This window comes from Varanus komodoensis, unplaced genomic scaffold, assembly GCF_004798865.1.
Source record: "Varanus komodoensis strain SLA01 unplaced genomic scaffold, ASM479886v1 scaffold1, whole genome shotgun sequence".
In the NCBI taxonomy this organism is placed as follows: domain Eukaryota; kingdom Metazoa; phylum Chordata; class Lepidosauria; order Squamata; family Varanidae; genus Varanus; species Varanus komodoensis.
Window position 1 is genome coordinate 121,453,936 of NW_025335268.1, and position 27,125 is coordinate 121,481,060.

General features: G+C 45.7%; 1 protein-coding gene across 2 annotated transcripts; it reads right to left on the reverse strand.

Moving 5' to 3' along the window:
* Positions 1-532: 532 nt before the first annotated feature.
* Positions 533-26,360, reverse strand: ATXN7L2 (ataxin 7 like 2). 2 transcript variants are annotated; one of them, XM_044443423.1, is made up of 11 exons: positions 26,219-26,360; positions 22,715-22,783; positions 20,069-20,173; positions 17,551-17,758; positions 14,575-14,870; positions 13,502-13,584; positions 12,257-12,501; positions 11,771-11,963; positions 11,042-11,163; positions 8,218-9,070; positions 533-675 (listed from the first exon to the last, which is right to left on the reverse strand). In XM_044443423.1, the coding sequence occupies exons 1-11, from the start codon at positions 26,358-26,360 to the stop codon at positions 661-663; spliced, it is 2,331 nt and encodes a 776-aa protein (XP_044299358.1). In that variant the 3' UTR covers positions 533-660. The 2 variants fall into 2 exon arrangements, with proteins under 2 accessions (XP_044299358.1, XP_044299365.1); XM_044443430.1 differs by lacking the exon at positions 20,069-20,173 and having other exon boundaries at positions 26,219-26,358.
* Positions 26,361-27,125: the final 765 nt, after the last annotated feature.

Below are 27,125 nucleotides of genomic sequence, written 5' to 3' on the forward strand. Positions count from 1 at the left end.
TCCAAAGCATCACCATAGAGAGGAAGCAAAAGGAGAGAGAGGGACGCCTTCAAAGTCTTCTCGCCCCGTCCATTCAGAAAGGGAAATCTCTCCACATTTCCTTGCTGCGAAGAGACAGCTCTGGTGAGTTTGGGTGGGAAGAGGAAGAAATGTTCATGGTTTTTCCACTTTTGCAGGGGTCCTGCACACCTAACCCCCATGAATATAGAGGACTGACTATACATTATCCCTTACAAAACTTAAAGATGAATTTCCATTTTCTCAGAATCTGAACTCATTTGTAAGTCAGGGACTGCCTGTATTTGGCTCTCCTTCTCCGCATCCCATGGAAGACACACACACCCTTTAAAACACACACACTCTCTTTCTCTCTCTCCAAAAGTATTTTCAAAGATCAACCCAAGGTCATTACAGGGTGGCTTCTGACTCTTCCATCTGCAACCAAATTCACCAGCTGGGGATTTTTTCTCTTTTCTTCCCCACCCCACCTTTAAAACAAATAAGCAGAAAAAGAACACCAGGAGACTTGAGGTATTTTAGAGGGGTTTTTTTCTTTAAAAAAATACTATAAAGTTATAAAAAGCAAAGAGGCTTTGAACTGGGCCTAGGGGTAGAGTTCTCAGACTGTTGGCTCCTTCTGCAGAATGCAGGCACTTGCTGTTAATGCGCTTTTGACTGTAAAAGAAGAGAGAACAAGGTGTCAGTGCAAGAGATGACAACTTACGTAGCACCATTCACTGAAAGAAATGTTTACTACAGTCAATGCTGCAACCACTTCTTATTTGCAACAACAGAAGAACACACAGCCATATTGGTCACTTAATAAGGATTTTACATGGCAACTTTTTAATTAATCTGAGATAATACTTGGCATAAGATTGCATAGGATCATGCAAACAAAGATTTATAATGGCAAGTTAGATGCATGGAAGTTCTCATAGGAGTATTTGAAAGCTGCACCCTCCCACAAACCACCCTTCACAGAGTAAAGTGATGAGGCCATCCCATGAAAGGTAAGGTATAGCCCCCTGCTGCTCTTCTTTCAAGAGGCCTTCAACAACTTGTAGCCCTCTGGTTGTTTTGGTGCATAACTCTGACCATCCCGCACCAGTGCCTGTTCTGGTTAAAGCCAATGGGAGATTTTATTTATTTATTTAGAATATTTATATGTCGTCCTTTCACAGAGCCTCAGGACAGCTTACATAAATAAACAAGAAGAATAGAATAAAACTTAATACAAATAAATTCCAGATCCACCCTGGCTGCAGATTAAAACATATATAGCTAATATTAAAAGTTATTAAAATAATGTTGAAATAAAAAGGTCTTAGCCTGGCGCCGAAAAAACAAATAACGATGGTGCCAGGTGGACCTCTCTGGGGAGTGCATTCCACAGGCGGGGCGCCACCACAGAGAAAGCCCTCCTCCGGGTACTTTGCTTCCTGATGTCTCTCACAGAAGGCTCCCAGAGGAGGGCCTCTGCTGCCGATCTCAAGGGGCGGGAGGGCAAATACGGAAGCAGGCGTTCCTTCAAGTATCCAGGTCCCAAGCCGTTAAGGGCTTTATAGGTAATAACCAGCACCTTGAATTGAGCCCGGACTTCGACGGGAAGCCAGTGAAGCTGGTAGAGGACTGGGGTTATATGAGAATAACGCCCAGTCCCCGTCGGCAACCTGGCTGCACCATCTGAAGTACCCGGACTGTCTTCAAGGGCAGCCCCACGTAGAGCGCGTTACAGAAATCCAACCGGGAAGTAACCAATGCATGTGTCACTGTCGCTAGGCAATCGTCCTCCACATATCATCTGGAGATGTAAGCCTCCAGATGTTTTTGCCTGTAAGATGCGCTGCTTTGCTTTAGAGGTACACAGTGATCCATGGAGAGCCCCTTCATAAGTTACTATGAATAATTTCCATGTAGCTTTTTCATCAAGTCACTGCAGGAAAATTTGACAACTGGAATCACAGGGGTGACACCAACAGATCTGATTAATTATTGACTATTACTCAGCTTGGAAAGAGACACCAAACTAGATGGGAATGATCCAAAAAATGCAGGCGATCTCAATTTAAATGCAGCAGTTTAGGAAGGCATCTCAACGTCCTCAACAAGAAGGCCAGCATGGTGTAGTGGTTAAGAGTGTGAGGCCGGGATTCAAATGACCTGGATTCTAGTCCCCACTTGGCCACTGGGTGACTTTGGGCCAGTCACAGACCCTCAGCCCAACCTAACTCAAAGGGTTGTTGTTCATAGAATAGTAGAGCTAAAAAGGGCCAAAAAGGCCATCAGGTCCCACCCCCTGCTGTTACAGGACACCAAGTTACACCATCCCATTCAGAGGATGGTCCAGTTTCTTTTTGAATGTCTCTAGTGTGGGAGAACCCACCGCCTCTCTAGGCAATTGGTTCCACTGTCGCATTGCTCTAACAGTGAGGAAACTTTTCCTGATATTTAGCCTTAACCTGAGTTGTTGCAACTTGACACGATTATTCCATGTCCTATATTCTGGTATCAGTGAGAAGAGATCTTGATCTTCCTCTCTGACAGCTTTTGAGGTACTGATACCATGTTCCCTCTCAGTCTTCTCAAGGGTGAACATGCCTAGTTTTCGCGGTCTCTTCTCATAGGGCAGTGTTTCCAAACCCTGAATCATTTTGTTGCTCCTCTGGATTCTTTCTGTTGTGGGGACAAGACTTAGAGCAGGAGGAAAAGAATGGTGTAAGCCACTTTGAGTTCATAAGAAATAAAGTAGAATATATATCTAATTTTTAAAAATCCTCAAGGTGTAGAAAAGATGTGTTGTCCTGAGATGATAATCCTGAACTCACCACTTCCTCTGATTTGGTTGCACACCTAAAGCACAGATCAGTGGTTGAAACCCTGCTCCTGACAACATCTGGAATGACTTTTTTTTTTGTCATGTGATCCCTGATCACAACAGCAGCAGTGCTCTGACGTAGCACATACTTCTACGACAAGTATAATGAGCACACAGAAATGCAAGACTATTTCAAAGTGGTCAGAATATACTCTAAAACGCCCTTTCTGTATTGGCAGATACAAACTCTAAATCCTTGATTACTTAAAAGCACAGTTCCCACTTCTTAACACTTGGGAAGATAGCCAGTTTGAATATGAGTGATAGAAGAGCAGCTTACAAATCTATCAAAGTAAATAAATCAGAGGCAACAAGTATAAGAAGAGACAAGAATTAGATATGAAAGCTCATACTGCTGCTGGATGCAAATCGGGAGGGGAACCGGTGGCACCCAGGCTGAATCCAGCTGGTTGGCTTTTCTCAGCCCCTCCACTAGTGGCATGGTTTATTCTTGCTCCCATGCAATCACTATGAGCAGCTGTCCTTGTGCAGCTCTTTTGGTCCAGCCTCATGTTTCTGCACACCACCGTTCTCACACAAGAACAGCTCCCTAGTGCTCCGAAGTGGTTGTGCATTTCCAGAAATGCTTGGTCTCATCTGCATATTCTCAGGAGCACTCTCCCCAGAGTTGGAAAGAGAGCAAATCGAGACAGGCAAGTAAGCTCATTATGTCAGAGGGAGCCAAAGCCCAAAACTAGGTACTGAGCCATGTATTAATCACAAAAACATGTATGACAAAGGAGGAAGCAGAACAGTGGAGGTGTACCTGGATCTCCCAGAGAAATACAGCAGGGAAACAAGGAAAGTGCAATACCCGTGGTTTCTCATGTGTATATATATATTAATGCATGGAATATGGAAAACAAACAGGATGAATCTAAAACCCTGCTATGGAAAAGTAAGTGCAATCTGATGGGTATCACTGTGACTTGGTGTGATAAGACACAAAATTAGGAGGGCCTAACTGCTAGGAATGGAACACCCCGTAAGTTAGTAAGTTGCCTTGCTGACAACTTCATCTCTTAGAAGGAGGAAGGTCAAGGATGGAACAAAGAGATTTGCTATCATGGATTTAATTGTGATTGATAAAGAGAAAGTGGCAGGAATCTTGAATGTGGTTGTGTCATCTTGGAATTTATTGTAATAAGGGAGGTGAACACTGTCAGATATATGTCCTGAACTTTAAGGAAGGCTCATTTTAAAGAAAACAAACAAAAATTGGGTAGGATACCACAACAAGAAATTCTGAAGGAGAAAAGTGTTCAAGAGGGATGGAAGAATCTGAAAAGTAAAAAATTGAAGGCACAATTGCTAACGATTCCAATGAGAAGTTAGCAAAATTGGAGACATCTAAAGAAGTTATTGTGGTAGCACAGGAAGCTCTCTGATGAACTGACACTTAAAAACGACAGACAAGAGAGAAGGAAAGAGGGACATATACGAGTACAAGAGTGTAATGAAGGCTAAGAACCAGAATGAGCTGAAGATTGTAAGGGATGCTATAAGCAAAGAGGAGGAGGAAGGGGTTGGTCTGCTCCTGGGAAAGATGGTGAAGTATTAATGAGCAGTAGGGAGAAGATGAAGGAACTACTCAATTATTTTGCCTTAGCCTTCTCCCATGCAGGAAACTGTGTGTGACATGAGAAATGTGGAACAAATTATATGATGTACTTCCAATCCAAGATAGGTAAGGAGAGTGTCTGAAAACACTGAGATGCTTCAAATGCGTTCAAGTCTCCATGGTCACATGAATTACATCCTAGTATGTTGAAGAAGGCTGCAGACATTATATCAAAGTTGCTGACAGTAATCCAGAGAAAGGGTAAGGTGTTAGAAGGCTGAAAATGGGCAAAAGTTTTCTAGATCCACACACAGGCAGAGAGGACATGTGGGAAACTACAGATCTATTTGACATCAATACTTGCAAAATCGTAGAAGAGAGTATTGAGCAGTTAGCCTGTAAGTACTATGTTGAGAACATGTAAGAATATGTTGGTTACTAGGAGCCAACAAGTGTTTATCAATAGTAAGTTGGGCTAGAGCAACATAATTTCCTTTTTGAGTAGAGTTACTAACCAGTAGATTAGGGAAATACTGTGGATAGAGTATATCTTGAATTCACTAAGCATCTAACATAGTCTCCCATGATGCTCTTGCTAACAAGATGGCAAAATGTGGGGTAGACACTACTACTGTTAAGTACCAATTGAGCAACTGTACCCAGTAAATAGCTCGGCATCAAACTGGAGAGAGAGCTTTGGTGGAGTCCTGCAGAACATTCTCCTAGGCCCTGCAATGTTCAACATATTGATTAATGACTTGGGTGAGGGAGTGGAAAGAAACTTATCACTTTACAGATGACACAAAGCTGGTAATAAAAGCTAATACTGCAGAAGACAGAATCAAGATTCTAAATTATCTTGACAACCTGGAACATGGGCCAAAAGCAACAAGATGAAATTCTACAAATATAATTGTATGGTTATTTTATGTACAGAAAGAGGCCCCAAAGTGAAGGCAGCACATAAGCTGGGAAGACCTGGCTCAACAGCAGTACGAGAGAAATGGATATATGTGTCTTAATGGATAATAAGCAGAATATGAGCCAGCAATATGATCTGGCTGCTAAAAAAGCTAATGCAACCCTTGGTGGCCTTAACAGAAGCATTGTGTCCAGATAACAGGAATTAATGAGCCCTATTCAGTTGTGAACTTGCCTTCATGTAGAGTAGGGGGATGTGATTCCAGGGCACACACAGAACCCTGCCCCAAAGTTCTACACACTTGGATTCCACACAGAGGGAAACTTAAATGGCTGTCTTCAGATCTTTGCACTCAGTGTGAAGTCAATGCAGAAGCCAGATGCATGTGGGCATGGGGGGAAGCCAGGTGCGCAGGGGCATGGAGGGACGAGGCTGACACATGCATCCATGTATCCTTCTACCCAGTTTAGCCATACAGATGAGCAGGCACATAATATACAGTAACAGTTGTACCCTCTTTTGTGCAGGGCAGACTGCGCTTGGATGCCAGATTAGAGAGAGAGGGCACTTCCAGGGACAGGCAAACCGGATGGTGAGGCATCTGGAAATGAAGTCCTATGACAGGGTAGGTTTAGCTTAGAGAAAAGAAGATTAAGGGGATAAGATAACAATCTTCCAACCGGCGCCCAGAAAAGGGAGCAGACTTCTTCTCTGTTGCTCTAACGGAATAGACTGGAAGCAATGGTGGGTGGAAATGGTAGGGAATTGGATTTCAGTTAAGCCTTAGAAGACATTTCCTACTAGTAAAACAGGCGGCATGCCGGGCTCTCCACTGGAAGTACTTAAGGAGAGGCTGGAAGGTCAACCGTAGTAATGTTGTTGCTGCAACCTGCACAGAGAGGAGGCTGAACTAGACAAGCCCCCTTCCCTGCTCCAGCTCTAGAAATTCAGTGCTACAGATTGTACAGGCCCTCCGTACGTGCAAGTCAAGGCAGAACATCACTGCTGGATATTGTTTAAATGTCTTGTTTCATTTAACACCGAATCGCTTCTCCAAAATAAAAAGTCACTAACATGGAGTTAATAATGGTATTGGTTCAGAGCCAGATGCACGGTTGTTATCCATTAATCACAATTGTCTCTTCCACATCACTATGCAGATCGGGCATTTTTCACTGCAGTACTTATAAAGAAGATTTGACATTTGATAGCACCACAATAGAGCACAGAGGCACACCCCTTCTCACAGGAATTACTAAGAGCAACATTATGACACGCCATGTTAACACCAAAATGTGTTGGATACCGTGGAGAGCTTGCTTTTTTATTGCTAGGTGACACAGAAATATTTTAAACAAATATCACATGTTACTGTTCCCATTCTCGCTCCTTCATGGCTGCAAGCACTGTGAACAGGGAAACATCCTAAATTTACCCTGATAACAGTTCCATTCAGTTATTAATACTGTCAAACCTCATTTGCCTCAACTAAGCTTTGCTGATGAGACAATTTTGCTTCGCCTCCTCCTCATCGTGGGACCCGACTGATATTGGAGACAGAAATAGGGTCTATAATCATTCTTGAGTTTGCTTCTAATCTACATCATGCAATCCCCTCCCCTCAGTTTTATTTATGAGGATTTGTGCAAACTGTTCCCTCGGAGCAAAACCTGACAGTCTTTAACATAATTAACATAGCTGCAGCTTAAATATTGCTGCTCTTCCACCAGAAAAGATTCTTTAGCTAAGATTGCTATCTTTCCCCTGCTGAGAATCTATGTTTAACAGCTGCTTTATGGAAGATATGCAGCAGGTGAAGCTATTTTCCTATGACTGCACCTTCAGGCCAGGAAAAATCTGTTTCTGAATTTATGCCTGTTATACAGCTCTCACAGGCACAGAACCTCTGCCAAGAAAAAGGACGGAGTCCTTACCACGGGCTCATTGCTCTTTAAGACTGAAGAACCAGAAAGAGAAAGGTGGGAACAGCAGCTGATAAGTACTTCTCTTTCCCCACCTCTGCAAACATGCAAGAGTGTATGTGTCATAGTCTACCTTGGGCTTTTTTAATATTAGTCCCACGAAAGCATCAACTCTCAGGTAGTGGTCCTGGGTCCCACAGACTGTGTCCAGAGGGCCACAGGATGCTTCAGATTCTCACCCTGGAGGTGAGAAGCAGCACCAACTTCAGAGCTGGGCAGCTGTGATCCCCCTCCCCTCCCCACCCCTTGCAACCAGCTTGGAAAGGACTGTGCCAGCTGCTTTGACAGGGGCATTAGGGCAAGCACAAGGAAGGAGTGCAGAGGGCATTCTGGGAGGGCAAATATCTGCCCCCACTCACCTGTGTCCTTAGCTCTCTGACCCACGGATGAAAATTGCCCTCACACATTAACCAATTCAAGTGTCAGTAGAACAAAGCATTGACTAAAGCTTATGAACCTAATAAAAAGCAAGCAGTTTTAGAAATTCGTGAGAATTATGCAGAATTGTCATGGCATCTTTCTTTTTTTAATGCTTTACTTTGCAAAAAAGGCAAGAAAAGCAAGCACATCTAGCAAAACACCATAGTCAAACAATTACAATCGACAGTTTTTGAAAGCTACTTGCACACTGTCTAGAACTCCTCAGACAGGCTATACAGCATTGGTGGGAAGGGATCTGTGTGTGGTGATGTAAATCTTGTTTTATTTTATTAGATCTGGGGGGCAGCATATGTTATGTTGCAAAAGGTCGTAGTTAAGAACTGGCTCATCTTGTGATGTCAGAACAGACACTGTGGCCAAAGGGAGAAGAAACCACCTATACAAGGGAGGAAAAGGTTTGCAACATGCTGAGGAGCCTAAGACGACAACATACCTTCACTGTGTTCTGCTTCTCCTCAAAGCCCAAGGAGACCACCGGCTTCTTCCTTCTGACAGAGCTGCCCAAATCAGATGAAGAAGAAGAAGGTGAAGGAGAGTGTTTGGCCTTCACCGGCCTGCAATAGGTGGCTGTATTCTTGCGTCTCTTGGCCTCCTCATCAGAGATGCAGTTGGCCTGCAGTGCTTTTGGCCCATTCAGCGAGGAGCTCCTGTTCTCCAGCTGGGAAGCTTTGACTGGGACATGGCTGGGAGCCCTGCAGTCCGCGTGGCTGGCCCGCTTGATCCTGGCACCTGCAGAGATGGTTCCGTTGAGGGAAAGCGCAGAGGAGGACATCACAGATGGCTTGGCCTTAGCAGAGGGGTGGGAGCCTGGGCAGCCAGCTGCCTTGCTCTTGCCAAGATCCAGGAAGCAGGTCTGTTTGTACGGTGGACTAGCAGGAGTGCCGGGGGACTGCTTGCGCTTCCGAGCCAGGGCCTCTGGCTCCAGGTTGCTGGCCCCCTCCTTGGCTCTGGAAGACTTGCTGGCCTTGGACAAAGGTAACCTGCTGAACGAAGGTGAAGGGGTGTTGGCTGGAAGCGGGGAGGTGATGGACTGGCTCCCCCCCAGGCAGTCTGACTGGCTGCAGGCGGCTGCCACATGGGGAGAGCCCATGGCATAGTTCGGGCTGTGGTGGCTCCGACTGTCCCGGGAAGCTGCCAGTGCTGACACCGCGCAGGACACAGAAGCCCTGCCTGGGAGGCTGCACACCAGCGAGGAGCTGCAATTCGGAGAAGTGCTGGAGAAGCCTGAGGGGAGCACAGGGGGTGGCGTGGAGACCATCTGGTGATCGGCAGCTGGAGGGATCCTTCTGGTTGGGCAATAAAGGGGGAAGAAAGCATTAAGGAATGAATCTGGCCTCCCACTCCCCCTCCACAACTGTGAGAACCAAAGCCATTGTTTCCTTTGCTCTAGTTTGGGATCAGGTTCCAAACACCTTTACAAAGAGGAGTGAAAATACACCCCACCTCACCCCCCAGCCTCCTTATCCTCTCAGCCAGCCTCTGGGTGTTTGCCTTCCCTTTGTTCTGATGCTCGTTCCTCTCCCTGAAGGAGGCACCATCAAACCCTGGAGTCCAGTGCCACCTACTGGAGAAAGAGAGGCTGAAAGCCCCAGCAAAGAAGCGTGGGCTGAAAGGCCCACTGAAGGAGCGGGCGAAGACCAAGCTGCAGAGGCAGAGCTCAAGAGCACCTTCTGCCCCTTTTGTGAGAGAAATGTTAAACATGTGCCTACCTAGGATTCGCATGTAATTTTACAGGTATTTCTACAAGTCATTAATTAAAGCAATGCATTCAACTGCAAATCCCAGGCATACTTACCTTGGAGTAAGTCCTACTGAGCTCAACAGATAAGCACAAAAAGGCTGTGATCTTACACAAACTCACTTCTGAGTAAGTATGTGTACGATCTATCTGTTGGGGCCTTCCTAGACTCCTCTCCGCCCCACCCCGAATAAATGTGCAGTTGACCTGAATGGCTGCCGGGGATCAAAATATGTTCTCCAGATACCACCTCTGTTGAAGAGAAGGTCTTTTTGGCACCAGATGGAGACCTTTCCATGTTAACAGGCATTTTAGGAACTGGACTTTCTGCTGCTCTTGCTGTTTTGTTTCCAGTGCTTTTAGATGCCTTTTTGTATAATTTTATTCTGTGCTGTTGGTGGTTTCAGATTCCTTTTATCTGACCAGCTTTATTCTCATTGCTCTATGGTCATCTTGTATTGTGCGTATTGTAATTTGTGCACCACCCAAAGAACTTCAGTAATTGGGTGTCTTAAACATGGGATTAAGTTACACAGCTGGAGTTTCCAGGGATTCTGGCAGTGTCATGGAGGAAAAGGCCAGTCATAAATATAACAAATCAAAATTTTCAGGTAAGTGATCAAAGGTCTGTAGCCTTAGTAATTGTTCTGAAATGTTAGGAAAAAAAGAGAAATTCTCCTGGAATATGGGCACACATTATATCTTTGTGGTATTTTCTCCAGGATAGATGCCATCTGTTTCCAAACAATATCTCTGTTTGGCTCCCACTTGTGCATTACAGTCTGAGTTCTCCTGCCACTGCTTAGAGCAGTGGTGGGCAACTCTGAGAGGGCTGGAGCCATCTTCCCCATGGACCTCTCCACAGCTGCCACCACCACCCTGCGAAATTTGGTGGCAATAAAAAAAACACCTGTTGTCCATTTTGACATGTACCATTTGTGACTTCGGGTGGAGGGAAACTGCAAATGGGGCAAAAGTATTTGCAACGTGGTATCCCTCTTCTCTGAGCTGGCTTTGGCTGTTGGGATCATTTCAATGGTTTGTTCCCTGATCACACTGCCAGCCTGAAGAAATTTGCACTGAAGCAGCTGAAAGGGGCAGGGCGCAGGCACGAACAATGTTTTCTTTTGGGGAACATTTACAGACCTTAGAAAGCCCTCTTTCAAAACTGAAATGATCACTATGTCCAAGAGAAAGCAGCCGTTACCTCTTGTTACAAAACCAGTGGGTAGTGCAACGCATGCACAATTGCTTCTCACTGCTGGAGTTCACTTCCTCCCTGCTGGACAAGCACGCACTGTAGCACAGAGTAGGGCCAGGTGCTGCTACACCTCTGTTTGTGTCAACATGCACTTGAGACCATGCTGTTTTGTGATCCGGGAAACAGGTCTTCAGACACACAGATAATGCAGTGATTTGCCAGTACACACAAACATGCCTGCATGCAAGTGTGCGCAAGGGCATTAACACATGCCAGTTGATCTCATAATTTGATCTGCATTCCCCCAGGATAACTTACTTCCACATGTGTGAACTGAGATGTCTCTCCAGCATGGAACTGAGCGCAGAGCAGAATCGATCTAGCCTTCGACTGAACACATAACATCCTGGGCTTACCAACCTGCTTCCAAAAGTGCAGAACTGGGGTATATTTTTGGGGGGAGGGAGCAGGGGTGGGAGGAAGATGAAAGTGTTAGGAATTCATCATGCAAAGTGTGTGTCCTGCAGTCTGATAGGGATGCAGATGGAAAGCAGCTAACACAGAAGACTGCAAAAGTTATCAATAACTTTTGAGAGTAGAAAGCAGACTAAGCTAGTTGCACCTGATTTCAAGGGGCAACTTGCTTGGTCTGAATCTAACCTGTGGGCTAATAGGAGAGTATATGGGTTGCACACACAAGGCTGCAGGCTCGTTCCCTGGTATATCCACTTAAAGGGAGAGTGAGGGCTTCTTCCTGGAACCTTGAAGAGTGGCTACCAGGGTATAAAATGTGCGGCTAAACGTCCAATGGACTGACACAATATACAGTGGCTTCCTGTGCTCAGGGGTCCTGTATTCCACTCCCCACAGCACTCCTCTTGCAACATTTTGGGGCACACACCTCACCATAAGGATATCACACCAAGTCTCCGCAGCTCACTGCCCTCTAATGGCCAGGCTGGCTGGGGATGATGGCATCTGCAGTTCAACACAATGAGAAGGCACTGGGTTGGGGAACGCTTCCACAGGTGCCAGCCTGCCACTTACTGCCTGGGGGTGTGGCGACCGTGTTGCATAATGGCAGTCTAGCTTGCGGGATTCCTCCATGACTTCATCTTCACTCTCTTCACTCGAAACCCAGCCAGCACTCTTGGGCACTGGGAAAGAGTAGAACCGGCGGTCGACTTCGCTAGAGGTGGTAGGCAGGTCGTCCGGGTCACTCTCGGAGGAAACCCGAAACCTAAAAACAACAGAGGTCCACAATGGGGTTGTGTGAACCAAGGACAGAATGTCCTCAACCCTGTTGCAGAAATAATTTTGGATCCACTACTAGAACATTTTATATCTATATAAAAGTACACATACACAATATATACACACTCATTTTGGGAGAGGGCAGATGGCCTACAACTCCAATCATGCCACACCACTGGCTATGCTGGCTATGGCCGGTAGCAACTGGAGGCCCAGAACATCTGAAGTGCCCACCCAAGCAGCCTTAAGTCAAGAGGACATGCTCAATTTCCTCGTTACCTGGAAAGTGCACAGTGAGCATAGGGTTGCTTTATGCGGCAGGGAGAAGCATTGGGCAGGACCAGTGCTGTCTGTGACAATGAAGAGGAGTCCTGTGGGAGTCGTTCGCAGGCCACCTCCTTCCTCACTGGGCTCTTATCTTTGGGGGACTCCCCTTTCCTGGCACTGGCCTTGAGTTCAGCCACCAAGACATCGAAGTCCTTTGCACGCCCTTGCACCTCGCGACGCTGGTGTACAGAATGGATCTGGGGCACAAGCAGGAGAGACGGGTCACATGCATCGTCCAGCAAATATGCTCACCACTGCCCTGCTCAAGACTTTACAAGACCTGCTCACATATACCTGCTAACTTCCTCAGGGAGGAAGTTCATTTTCAAGTTGCTTTATGAGAAGGCAAGCTCCGAGAGGCAATGCTATGTTCACATGGCGGGGCCTTCCTATTAGGGAATTCTCCATGTGAAAACAAGAAGGGTACAGCCCCTTGAGAAGACTGCAACACTTTCAATTAGTGATCATTTTGATAAATCTGGGTGGCTGGTAGTCAAACAATTGTTGGGTGAAGAGTGAGACAGAAAATAACTACTTGCATGAACATCAAATGGGATTTGAAAAACAGGTGCACCTGGAATAGAACTGACATTGCTAAAAGATGGAGAAAAGTTTTTTATCAAAAAGGATGCTTTACTTGCAGGCAAAGCACAAGGTGAAACTATCCTAAATGGTGCCATAGAAATTGTGTTGGGCTTGGTTATACATTCTGTTATTCAAATTGAGACTTTGGCTTTGCCATGTTTGAATCAGCTGTGGCTGATGGAATTTGGAGTCCAACCATATCTGGAAAACACCAGGCTAGGGAAAAACATTTGGAACCCCAAACATTGGAGAGTAGGAGATCAGGTAAGTCAACATCACCCCCTGGAACTGAAGTAAATTTCAGTAACTATACAGAAAGCCCCTGCCGCCCCCCGCCCCCCACATGCTTGAGATCCACAGACACACCCACAAAATGCACCTAACAGTGATGGATGATGCTCCCCTTTACTATTGAGAAGATGAAGCATTTGCTGGCAGGGAGGAAAACAGGGATGGGTTAATTTTCATATGCCAGGCTACCATTCAGGGCTGGTGAAAGAGAAATGGAAAGCAGAAGCAGGGGAGTTCTCTTTGCGGTATCGCACAACTCTCTTGGCCTTCCCCTTTTCCTCCCCAGTTTCTTCAAGCAACATGTCCAAAGCAGCACTGTACCTTGCAGGTCAGTAACCGAGTGCAAACCTTCTTGGTTTCAGGGTTCACCACCCCACACTGCCTGTTTAAGTCACATTCTTTCCCTGTGTGGAAAAACACAAAAGGAGATGCAGAAGGGAATATGGAATTTTCACAGGCAGTTTCATTCCCAGGGCTTCTGCTTCCCTTCCATTCAGGCAGGCCCTTTGGAAAAATTCTACACCCAGAAACCCTAGTTCTTGCAGTCAAAGGAGCAGAAATGTGCTGAACAAACTTACAGAAATGAACTGAGCAATTAATTTTGTATAACAATATGTCTTGTCTTGCAACATTTTGTTGTGTATTACTGCACAGTCTAACTGTGACCAGGATAGAGTTTATTGTGCTGAGAAGATGATTATTTTGGGAAGACTGAAGCAAAAAGATGCCAGGACACCCTTGCTTGCCACTCTAGCTCAAGTGAGCTTGAAGTAGCAGACCATTTCTACGGCCCCTTGAATCCACTTCTGTTTATGGCTTAATGTCTCAGTACGGCTGACTCTCCTATACAGCTGCTTCCCCTTTATAAAGGGTGCCCATGAGAAAGCAGGTAAACACACCTGGGAAGAGACTATCTAACAGCTTGGCTGTCCCCCAGCCTCTCCTCATTCTATACTGCCAAGGAAGTACCAGATAGCACAGGGGTTCCATCCAACTTTGCCTTACCCAACATGGCAGGCTTACCAAAAGGGTCCAGCAACAAGAAGTCTAGAGACAGTTTGACACATTGTGGAATTCAATCGCTCCAAAGCTACAGGTAATATTTTATCTTGATGCCTCAGATAGGGTGGCAAATATACTACCAAATCAGAGTTCATGAAAGAAAATGCTGGGAAGGCACCATTATGAAATAGAGGGGAAAAAAATCAATCCAGGTGTGTTGGACTGCAGGATAAACAAATGGCAATGCTGGCGGGGAATGATGCAAGTTGTAGTCCAAGACTTCTGTAGGGCACCAGGTTGGAGAAGGCTGGAATAAAGCCATTGCGCCCCTAATTGTTTGCCTACCCACTCCACTGCCCCTAGTGATATATAGGAAGAAAGATAAGACTCACGTGGCATCTTTTTCAGAGATTTCACAGCAACAGCCTCCTTCTCTCCCAAGGTCGAAGCATTCTCCAGTTTCCTGCTCAGGCCATCTGCAGGTATAATGGAGCTGCCTGCCTTGGCTGATGTCAGGGCCTCTTTTGGTGATGCCACTACGGAGGGCTTGCCCAAAATCTCTTTTGAGCTGGCAAAGGACTGCCTGGAGATGGTGGAGATGGAAGGCTTTGGGGGCGCTTTGATTCCATCTCCATCTGACTTTGAAAGGCTGGAGATCTTCTCTAAGTTAACAACAGGCACAAACAAGCTAAGGGATAAAAGAAGCAAAAAGTCAGAAACCGTGACCTCTTTGATCAAGGGTTATAATCTTGTCTCTCTACTAGGCTGGGTTTTAGTACATCCAGATTTTTAGAGGAAGGCACCTGGACACCTTTGCCAACAGAGGCATACCTTGGACAGTTTTGTGAACAGTGTCCAAAGATCCCTAACCCTAAGAGGAGGTTAGGGCAATGCTTCAAGTTTTGCCAAAGGTACCCCCAAAGGCTTAGGAGAGAAATTTAACAATAGAAGGAACTCTGCTAGATCAGATTAAGAATCACAGTGGCCAACCAGCTGCTCACAGGAACACACAAGCAGACATGAGTGTAACAGCACCCTCTCACCCATGATCCTCATCAACTGGTGTATAGAGGCATATGTTGCCGATGTAGCATAACGCCATCTCGACTAGTAGCCATGACTTTAGCCAAACCTATTTTAAAGACAGTGTGTATAGTGCTTAGAGTGCTGTACTGGGTCCCTGGGAGACCTGGGTTCAAGTCCCCACTCAGCCTCGAAGTTCACTGGGTGATTTTCAGCCAATCACAGACTCTCAGACTAACCCACCTCATAGGGTAGTTGTTTTAAGGGTAAAATAGAGCTATGTAAGCCACCTTGGGTCCTTCACAAGAGGAAATAAGCAGGATATAAATGCAATATAGTGATAGTGATATCCTCTCATTGGTGGCCATCTTGTTGAATTAAATTCCATAGTTAGTGCAGTGTGCAAAAGTACTTCTTTTTATCTGCTATGCATCTCCCACCATTCAGCTGCAATAGATGACCCTGGGCTATACTATTAAGAACAAGGGATAAAAATTCTCCCTATCTACATTCTCCACACTATGCATAATTCTGTACACTTCTGTTGTATCTCTTCTTACTCGTGCATTTTCAAAGCCTTAAAATAGTTAGCCTTCTTAGCACTTTTTTTCCAACTCTACAATATTGTTCTTTAGGTGCAGTGACCAGAATTGTACAAAGTGTTCCAAGTGTGACTGCGTCATAGCTTTGTATAAGGGAAGTACAATCTTAGCAGTTTTATTTTCAATTCCTTGTTTAATTATGTGTAGAGTCTGCCTTTTTCACAGCAGCTGTGCGCTCGGCTGACATTTTTATCAAGCTGTCCACCACGACTCTAAGACCCTTTTCTTGATCTCTCATTCCTAGTTGGCATCCCGTCAGCCAACACTTGAAGTTGGGACTTTTTGCCCCAATGTGCATTACCTTACACTTGTTCACACTGAACCTCATTTGCCATTTTGTTGTATATTCTCCCAGTTTGGAAAGAAACTTTGCAAACTCCTTACAATCCCTTTTTGTTGTAACTGCTCTAGGTGCTTTGGTGTTATTTGCAAACTTGGCCACTTCACTGCTCACCCTTAATTCCAGGTCATTTATGAATAAGCTGAATAGCATCGGTCCTAGTAGTGATCCCTGTGGGTCCCCACTGTTTACACCCTTCCATTGGGATAATTTACTATTTATTCCTACTATCTCCTTTCAGTTCTTTATCCAATTACTGAACCATAAGGAGACTTCCTCTCTTACTCTGTGACTGCTAAGTTTGCTCAAGAATCTTTTCTGAGGGGCTTTGTCAAAAGCTCTGAGTGGGGAAAATGCACAAAACTTATAAACTGTCAAATTCTTGGTGGCTGGAGGAAAGGGAAGGCTTTGGAATAACCAGATTCGGCCTTCAGGCCTGAGGTTCCACATGTAGTCAAGAAACTGGAAAAAGTGGAAGACCTTAACAGCTACAGCCTACACATCCTCCCAGTGCTGAACAACAACAAGCTCCCATCTCATCTTCAGCCATCAGCAGTAGGTCAGGGTGAAGAAAGCAACTTTTCAAGTGCTTTCAGATTGTTCTTCAATAATACCTCAATAAGTATGTCCCAGTAGTAGCTAGATCAGGAGTGGATGTCATCCATCAGTTCTTCATGTGACTCTAGAAATCATTGCAATAGCAGACTCTAACCTTGGCCTTTAAATGAATTAGTATGTTCACTTACTATTTTCCCTAGTTTCATCTACAACATGGAAGGGGTGAAGTGACTAATAGGAAGAGGTCATAAAACCATTGAGCACTCTATTATGATGGAATCCATTTGTTTTCCTTATCTATTTTTAAAAATGTTTAAAGGTTAATTTCTTGCAATTCACTGCTGTGATCTCTACTGTGGCTGTAATCCACCTTGAAAGAGGAAAAGTAGGACACACTTCTAAAAAATAAATCAAGGAATCAAATAATATATCAACAATTTAAAATCATACTTAACCCCCTCCTCATAATAACAACATCTATCCATGGCACTTGGGACCATTAAAATAAATAAAAAGTATAAAACCATCTTGAAAAAAATACCCTAACCATTCCTAGGTCTGTAACAACCTAGAGGTAAATTTAGCACTTATCTTTCTACAGTGAGAACAAAAAGAAAAAGAAAAGTGTAAAACATATCTGCAATCCCTTATCTAGAAAAATAGCAACTTTTTCTGGGTTGCAGGATTACTTTTCCCATTCTTTTCTCCATTCCAACCAGTCAGAATATAGCTGGAATGCTTCCCAAAAGTGTGTGGGGTGGAAAGAAAATATTCCCTCCGGTCCAAAAAGGATTTGTTGAGCTGTCCAGAAAAATCCCTTGACAGCAAACCCAAACCCCTCATACCAGAGGTTGTCCTTCGGCATCTTGTCTGTTCGATCTGGTGTGTGCTGAGCTTGAGTGAAGGAGCTCTGGGATTTCTCACGCCAGGACTTGGTGGATCCATGGCCCCCACCGGCAAGAGATCGCCCATTGACTGCTGCATGGCACTTCTGTAAGTTTGAGGAGGTCTGCACCCGGCCATAGAGCTTGCTGAGAGGTCCATGCCGTCTCTCTAAGTGGGAGTTAAAGATCCCGTTAACCAAAAAAAGCTCAGCATTGGCTAGCCAAAGAAAGAACCTCTGAGGTTACAGCCACACTGCTAACTTCAGGGAATGGCCTGGAGTTCAAAACTAATTCCAATAGCAACCGAGTAATCAGGGTGTGGTATTTTTTCTTTAAGTCTATTTTCCATTCCATCACCAGTCCTTATCATTCCATATCTACATGCCCGCTGCCCACAAATGTTCTGCGACTCCCAATCCTCCTTCTTCAGTCATAGACAAAATATTGCAAATTGACACATACTCAGGGGCAAGAATATTGAAATCAGCAAGAAATTCTAACAGACTGCCTGGTCAGGCCTGCCCACCCATCCCACATCCCAAATCTAAACTGAACTTCTGGAACATAGTGTATTAGCCCTGTCGAAACAAATTGTGCAAACACCCAATTTTTGCATTATAATCAAGTGAGGAGTCTGGGGTTTATGGTCATGTATTTAGATACTTTTAAAACCCAGATCTAAGATTCCCTCCAACACGCACGCAGACTAGAGTTCATGTCTAACATTCCAGGAGTCTCACCTTGTGAACATATTTCACATCAATGCCCAATTTCCACTGGAATCTACTTAGCTAAAGATAGTCGTAGCTTTCAGAACAGAAATTAGGTCTTTCCAATTCCACAGACATGACATCAAGCTCTCCCAATTTGCCAAGCTACAGAGTTTTGGACACAGCCTTTTGGCCGCACAGCATTGCACTGTAGTAAGTGGCATCCAAAGCACATCCTCCAAGACCTGCCCCAAAACTAGAAGAGAGCAGAGGAGCCGCCCCTCCCTCTCCTCTACCACCTTTCCACTTAAACCCCGCTTCCTGTTTGCAGCCAGGTACTGGGGTAGATGTGTAGGGTTGGCAGGACCAGCTGGAACCTATTTACACACAGCTGCTGCCACCATCAGCCATGTTTGTGCATGACTACTTAGTTCCTAAAAGCATGAGTCATAAAACCCAGAGGAAGCCTTGCAGATCCGTAACATAAACAACAACATATTTATATCCCAACTTTCTGCTATGATGGAATCCAAACTGGTGCACATTATGTCCCCATCCAGGGTCTGATCAGATTCCGACCTGTTTCACTTCAGCAAGTCCGCCACATCATGCACCTTCAGACCATGCCCTGAAACCATGAGGTCTCCCTGCTACCCTCCTTGCATATCTTTGCCAAATAGCCAGATGGCAACTTAGAAAAGCAGCCCAACCCAAGCCCCTCCATTCCTCTCATTTCTGCTTGGTAATCTTTTCAGATGGCAGGTGAGGGGACTTTTGAAAATCCCAGTAAAATGACCACATCCCCAAAGGGAATCAGGCCGTAAGATAAAGTTTGGATGCAGATCCATTACCAGCTTATGATCACTAAAGGAGATTTCCTACATTAGCTCTCCTTCCCCATATTTTGAGAAAGCATGACAACAAGCAGCTAGAAAATGGCTGAATGTAGCAGTTGCCTTTGTAAGGTCCGAGAGGAAAACCTGGGGGAGAAAGAGGTCTAGATTAGACCACCAGTTCATCTAGACCAGAAACGTTTACTCTTGATGGCAGTGGCTCTCAGGCAGAAGTCTTTGGTTTGTGTGCAACATTAGCCTTATTTCAAGTACACCCACTAAAATAAAAGGCTGGAAACCACCTTTTGCCAACTTTTCTATCAGACATCCTTTAACTCAGAGATGGGGAAATATGTGCTTGCTGGACTGCAGTGCCTACCACTCATTGTCCCTGGCTATGCTGGTGAGGGCTGATGGAGCTGCAGTCCTCCAACATGTGGAAGACCTCACATATCTCCATCCCTGCTTTACGTAGACAATCACCTTGGGGACTTCGTAAAAAGCATGTGCTTTACCACCCTGCTATGACCTCTCTCTCTTATTGAGATGCATGCAGCCACTGTCCACGGGCCTTGCCTTTCAGAGATTACCCAGGTGCGTGGCCTCGGCCATTTTCTAGCTGTTTCCCTTGTTCCATTCATTCCCAAAACATGAATAGCAAAACACAGATCAAAAATGAGCCTGACATGACCAGAACTGGCCTTTTGTTTTGCCAGCTGCTGCTTTCCCAGCAGCTTCCTCACTCCCTGCAGAAGAAGAGATTGAAGGGAAGGCCACCTTCCCCCCGTTTTGGGGAGGAAGCCACAAAAAATGGGCCTGTCACACAGGTCCCTCCAACAGGTTGGTGCCTCAGGCAGCAGCAGCAAGCAGCCCTTTCTCACAGCTCTCCCTGAGAGGCTACAGACATTCAATTGACAAGTTGGCTGCCTAGCTTACCGCAGTGCTTCTGAAAGGCTTGAGGTTTAACCACTTGGCCACAGTGGTTACACACCACCAGGTAGAACTCATCATGAGCTGGGCAGTGACCAAAGATAGACATGTCTGAAAGGACAAGAGATGTGAATGATGAGAGCATGCCCTGGGAAGAGTCCTGTGTAACCGTGTCAGTTCTTTAGGCTAAGAAACAATTTAATTTTCTTTTTTAAAAAACCATTTATTTGGACAAAAATGAAATGAAAGGTACAGCCTAGGTTGGCAGCACAGTTTAGAAGGACAGAGGATGGAACACGGAGGCTGAGAAGCATGTTTGGTATTTCAGTCATGATTATTTGGTCGCACAGAACCGCTCTCACATTCTTCAGAATCAGTTTTCCAACTGTACACTGGGAAAGCGACCAAGCTGCCTGCCTTGCAGGGACACAAGAGCAAGGCGATGGTATTTATCAATGCTGTTGTCTGTAAAGGCATCAGGTGTTACATAACGAGCCTGGTGACAGCCCTGATTGGCTACCTGAGAACCTTCAACCAGAGATGCTGCAAGTCGAATCCAGGACCCCTTATACATACTGGACATGTTCTCTATTGCTAAGCTAAGAAAGCACCGCTTTGGGGGGCCACTTGACTGGCAGAACAATGCTCTGCCGTTGAGCTACATACTCAGAGATGAACACCATTATTTTTCATGTTACTATTTTCCACACTTCTTCACAAATGGCTGCCAAAATTAGGGAGCAGCCACTGGCCGATGTGGTCTCCCACAGCTAGACAGCTGGTTCAGAGACAGCCATGTTTCTGCCAGGCCCAAGAAATGGAGGAACATTTTAATAAACAAACAGGATACCAGAACAATCACTTATCCTCCAGGCTGTCACATGCTGTCCTAAGCTTTCTAACTTTGGCAGAAGGCAGCCCCACCTCCTAGCACAGCTGGGGTGGCAGAAAAGAAAAACAAAGAGACACAGACAGGCTGGAAGCAATGAAAAGACCCAAGGCTGCAGGGTAGGAGGAGAAAAGAGCTACCAAGGAGTTGGGGGGCGGGGGAAGGGGTTCCACTGTCTGAAGGCCTGAGCAGTTAGAAGCAAGCACAAAAGCAAGGGGAAAGGACAGCAGAAACTTATCTGAAAACTCCACCTAAGGACAGATGGTCCCTCACACTTGCAAAAGCTCTGCTAGGGAAGCACAAGGGACCACTTGAAGATTTTATAGAGCTACTAATGTGATTTAGGAAATACACTGACCCCCACACAACGAACAAGGACTTCCATCTGCAACAGCATAGGACTTGCATAAGAACACCCACACAAGGAACAAGGGAAAACCTTCTGGTCTTGTGAGTGAATATGATCACATGGTGACTATGGCAAATTTTCCTAACCCTTAAATACCAAGAAAGATTAGAGAGGGGAGTGTGAATTCAGCAGTCTTCCCCACCTGGTGCCCTTCAGGTGAGTTGCACCACAGTTCCCATCATGGCAAGTTGCTGGGAATGATGCAAGTTGCAGTCCAGGCCATCTGGCAAGCACTGGACTAAAAGTACAGGCATACACAGCCTAAGACAATTTCATCTTGGAGCTGACAGCACTTCCTTGGGATGACTCGGTGAAGACATTTTGCCAGTGGCATATTTGAAGTCAGGAAAGAATTCCTCCTGTACAGAATAGACACAACATGTTTGGGTGCTCCCCTGCAGCTTGATTTATTTGTGTGAGTCATCTGGAACTAGAGCTGTGTAAGGCTGCTTCACTCTGCTTCCCCACTGGAGACACACTGGGTGACCCAGAAGGTAGCTATGCACTGATGGTCTTTGGGCAGGATGTGACGGAAGGCCAGTGGCATTTTGGCTTGGACCCTTCCGACATCAAGTTATTAGAAATTGTGGAGACAGAAAATAACAAGTAGCTTTTCGAAGCAAAGAAGGCACATGCATGCAAACTGTACAGATTTTGGTTATCCAAATTCTCTGCTCAAATCTTGTGTCTGGACTGAGAAAAAGCTACAGAAAATCATGTCAGGATGCATGATGAAGCCCATTTGTGTGTTGAAGGAAATACCATTTATTCAACGTGAAGCATGGCAAATTTAATTCACTATGGGAGCGTCTTTCACTGCTCCCCAAAAATGGGCAAGGCTCTGAGTGAGCACAGCTCTTAGCACTTTCAAACAGGATAGTACACGAACCATCATGCCCATGAAAGGGGAGACTCCAACGGCCAAAGAGAAACTTCTGCCACTGCTATCAGCCACTGTGTAGCCACTATCAGGCCACTGAGAGTCTGCCCCCACATCTGTTCTATTCATTCCAGCCCTATCCCTCTGAACCAATGGCAGGGCATGGAAAAGGGTGGCTAACCATCCTAAAGAAGCAGATTGCACTACAGCTGTCATTCTGCACCACTGTGGACATCTCACCATTTTGTCGCAGTGGCAAAAGAAACAGTGGTCTTCTTTTTGGTAGAAATGAGGAATCTGCCTGCTGTGTGAGAATGCAACAACTGGCACCCCAGACAGACAGACAGACAGACACAATACTCCCAGCTGCCCTTGTGCCTCACCTTCTGCAGGCACCCACAAACACAGAGCAGTCAGTTCAGAGCAAGGGGGTCTACAACACAGATCAAACCGGATGGCCCGGTCTGTTCTTACCTTCTTTAATCAGAGTCATTGCATCCAGCTTCTTGCTCCCATTCCTACTGCTTTCTTCCAGCTCAGATCCTAGTAGATAAAAAATGGTTCCTATCAGCAACTCTAATAATGCATCATCCAAAGTCAATGAGAAGCCCTGGCATCCTGACACATTAAGATGAATCCGTTCCTCCTGCCCACACCTTCTACTGCACGATGCCCAAGCGTGATTACTTAGAAGTACTGCACACTGAGTGCACTATGAGATTCTCTAAGGCGTAAGCCTGGCTAGGGCTGCAGCCTAAAGTGCCTTAGCCTGCCCTTCAAAGGAGCTTACAAGAAGAAGATGTTTGAATCCCATACACTTATCACTTCTTCCCCAAACTTGCCACACAGTATCATGCAGCATACATTGCAAACCAGCACTGAAAAGATCTATCCTCATGTCACAGCAGAGAGGGCAACAAACACAGTAAATCTGCAGCTCAAGAGATGCTTTTCCTGCAAATCCCCACTACCCAACACGATACATGCAGCATGCCTAAAACTGACCTCTGAATGAAAATGATTACTTCTGTGCCCTACCCTTCCTGCAAATGCACTTAGGAGGGAGTGTAGGTGCAGGTGATCCTCTTTTTATCCTCACAACAACCCTATGAAAAGGGCTAGGCTAAGAGCGTGACTTGTCCAAGGTCACCCACTGAGCTTTCTTGGAAGAGCAGGGAGTCAATTAGCTATAATAATTTCCCTAGCACTGGAGCTGCTATGGAAGTTACCAAGAGAACAAGGATCCCCAAGAATCAGCTCCGTTAATATGGCAGATGTTCCAGAGCTTCTGCAAACACACAGTAGTGGACTTGCTGAATCTCAGACTCACCGCCTGCTGCTTCAGCAGAATCGCTCTGCCAATCCGTATCAATCAAGGGGTGTTTGGAAGACAATGACAGGCTTCCACAGCACCATCCACAGACTTCTTTGCAAATTACAGAGACATGGCCATAGGATGGAAACGTGGCTCTCTGTCTCATTGCCTGTTGAGCAACTACTTCAAAATTCTTTTTTGGCATTACAAGGGCAGAATTCAAATAATCTTAACCCAACAGAATTTTGCAAACACATGTACATCTGCATGAACCAGAGAGTATACTTGCTTGATGGGGGATGAGGCAGCTCCCTCACTCTCCGTTCTATGTACCTTTTACATGAGTGCCTCCACTCTGTCAGTTCTAAACACAAAGCTTCAAATATACATGCCCCAAGATGGACTTCAAAATGGAATCCCTAAATTCCAAGTTAAATAGAAACCACTGGATATCAGCTCCTGGAATTAAACCCTTGTTCATGGTGAATTATCACCCGTGTCAGGATCTCAACCAGAATAGCTTGCCCTGGAAACATGTTAATATTTATAAGCGTTTCATTACAGCAGGACCCTTTTCTTATTGCACTGCATGTGTGTGTAAGCAGTGGCTTAGAATAATGCAGCTCTTAACCTAATGCATACAAGAAATAAAACACCTGAACTAATCTTTCTCAGGCTTCTTCTACCTGGGCATTTCCTTGCACCACCCATATACTCATGAAATGCCCTCAGACTCCTGGCAAAGCAGGTCAAATGCTACAAAGGGAGGAAATGAGGCACGAGGGGCTCATTTAACTAAAAATTAACAGCATGAGTAGTGGAGCTGGTTCCCAAAGTCCTGACTCTCCTGCTTTAAGCATGACATGACACTCTGCTTACATCTAATAGATTTCACACCACATGGTGCCCTCACAAAGACAAGATGTACCTGTTACAATGCATCAACTGTTTCAGTGTGAAGACACAAGGCAGCAATCTAAAGTCATTTATTCATTTTTAATGTATTGATAGAATCGTTAATTTCAAAAACCTAGCAGGATTAAACATACATGCACAGGCACACAATAATCCTACATAGCAACCCGTCAGGGACAGCTATGGATTTCACATCTACAAGCAACAAATAGGTAAAACGGCCCATTTAGACTGCAATAAGAAGCTATTTGCAGGGAAAATTTACAACCTAAATCCCTGAAAACACAGGAGTCATTATGCAAACTCTGCTGGAGCTGCAAGTGGATCAGGAAACATAAGAAGCACTAACTGTATCAAGTGCGAGGGGAAGATAATGGAGGGGGAAGGGAGAAGCTCAACAATATAAAAAGCATCACCAGGGACAGCTCCATGGAGTCTCACCGCCCCTTCTGGAGTCTGCTGTCAGGCTGCACTTGAGAAAGTCAAACATTCTAGGGAGGTGCTCCTGAATGATTTCTGGGATTCCAAGGACAAACATCACAAGGAGCAAATACTTACACTCACTTTATGAATGCATATACAACTCCCTCTTAGTAAAGGAGGGCAAACTGAGCAAGGGACAAAACAGCACAGGGGGAAAGAAGCAAAGAGAATCAGTATGTAAGGGTAGGGGGGAAAGGCAATTCTGACGCGTGTGAAAATTAGTGGCCAAGCCAACCATGCAAAAGGAGCTTGGTGTATATGACAGAGGAGAAAGAGCAAGGTACACAAGGCAAATGGATGAGCAGGGACCAGTTTCACCGGCTAGGCAAAGATATGGATAGAATGCAACAACTTGAAAAAGAGGAATTTGTACATCACCAATGAGGGGGAAGAGAAAATATGGAGTGTTCTAAAAGAATTAGTTGGGGAAAAACTGCTAGCCTTTAAAAGATTAAGACCAATGAGAGAATGTAGGTGCCTAGAGTTTAATGGGCAAATACAAGAATTTGAGGAAAAGCAAAGCAAAGTGCTCAAAAGCCATCTAGAAGATCAAAATGGCTCAGGAGTTTCAAGATACTCAGAAAATTACAAAAGATCAAGTAGGCTTGTGATCTACAAGTGTCACCATGGCATCTCAAAAAATATGGATTCCTGGGTGCATTATTGCAGGAAAAAAAATGCAAAAGTCAACACACAGGGGCAAGAAAGAAAGAACACTCAGGTGAAATGGAGGCAGACAACATGGACCCAAGAATCACGTGAGGTCAAGAAACAGACGTTAGGAATGATGGTGATGATGATGATAATGCAGCATTTGTATAGCACCTTCCAGAGATAACAGTGCATAGTCAAATATAGAAGATATCAAAAGTCATTGGGATCCCGTGAATTTGGCTTAATTAACGGTGCTCACGAGGTAAGGGATCAACGCAGGGCGGAGTTACCACACAGGGACTGGAATATGCATAGAATCTACAGGGGGCAAAGATCCCGATCTGGGTGCAGGTCAGATCAGGCTGGAAAGAGGGCATCCAATCAGAGGACTCCGGAGATCATAAGGAAACCTGGCTTAGCAGCAGGAAGAGTCTATCAGGCAGGAAACTCGGCGACGCTAGGACCCGGCGGCTCCTTTGTTTGGGGCGGGAGGGGTGAGGGAGGGGTGGAGGAGGAAGCGCGGCGGCGGCGGCGGCAGAAGAAACGGCGACGGAGCGTCCCCTGCTTCCCCCCGCCGCCTCCGGCTTAACGAGTGAGGCAGCCGCGCTCACCTGTCTCGGCAGTGGGCGGCCCAGCCCTCTCCACCCAGGCACTCCAGCTCTGCCCCGCGAAGTCGTCGAGACTCGGCAGCCGCCGATCCACAGCAGCCATTGCTACTGCTGCTACCGCCGCCGCGCGTCCACGCACCGCCATCACCGCACGGGAACGCGCAGCCCTCCCTGCTGGCGGCAGCCTCTTGGCGCAGGCGCTCCGCGCCTGGTGCACCACGGGAAATGTAGTTCGGGGGCCCAGGGCGCCTTCGCTCTGCGCATGCCGAAGAGAAGCGATGGGCGCGAGAGTGCCATGTTCGAACCTAGTTCTTTCTATTTCCCTCGCGGTCGCCTTTCGCCGCTTCGGCCGGAGAAAAACTGGTTGAGTGAATGTCCTTTCTGCGCGTGCGCTGAAGCCCCCCCCCCCCTTCACAAGATACATGACATACGGAAGCCTGACAGACCAGCCTGAGGGACGGTCCATGTCGTCTAGCCATTGTTGCCCACGGTGGCTAGCCAACCGTGTATCTACGTGTGCAGGCAACGGTCGCCCCTACCCACTCCATTCCCACCCATAGCAACTGGTAGTCAGAAGTATGTTACTGCCAAACTCAAGAGTTTCCATTCCATTCTAAGAAAAAGAAACCAAACGGATCGATACAAGATGGGAATATGTGGCTCTACAGAACTGAAAAAGATGTTGGTGTTATTGTGGACAGCGGGCTAAATATGAGTCAACAATGTGATGCAGCTGCTAAAAGGGCAAATGCTATTTTGGGATGCATTAACAGAAGTATCACTTCCAAATCATGAAAAAACTAGTTCCCCTATACACTAGTAATACCTCATCTAGAATACTGTATCCAATTCTGAACACCGAGATTTAAGAAAGATGCAGAAAAACTAGAAAGGGTCCAGAGAAGGGCAA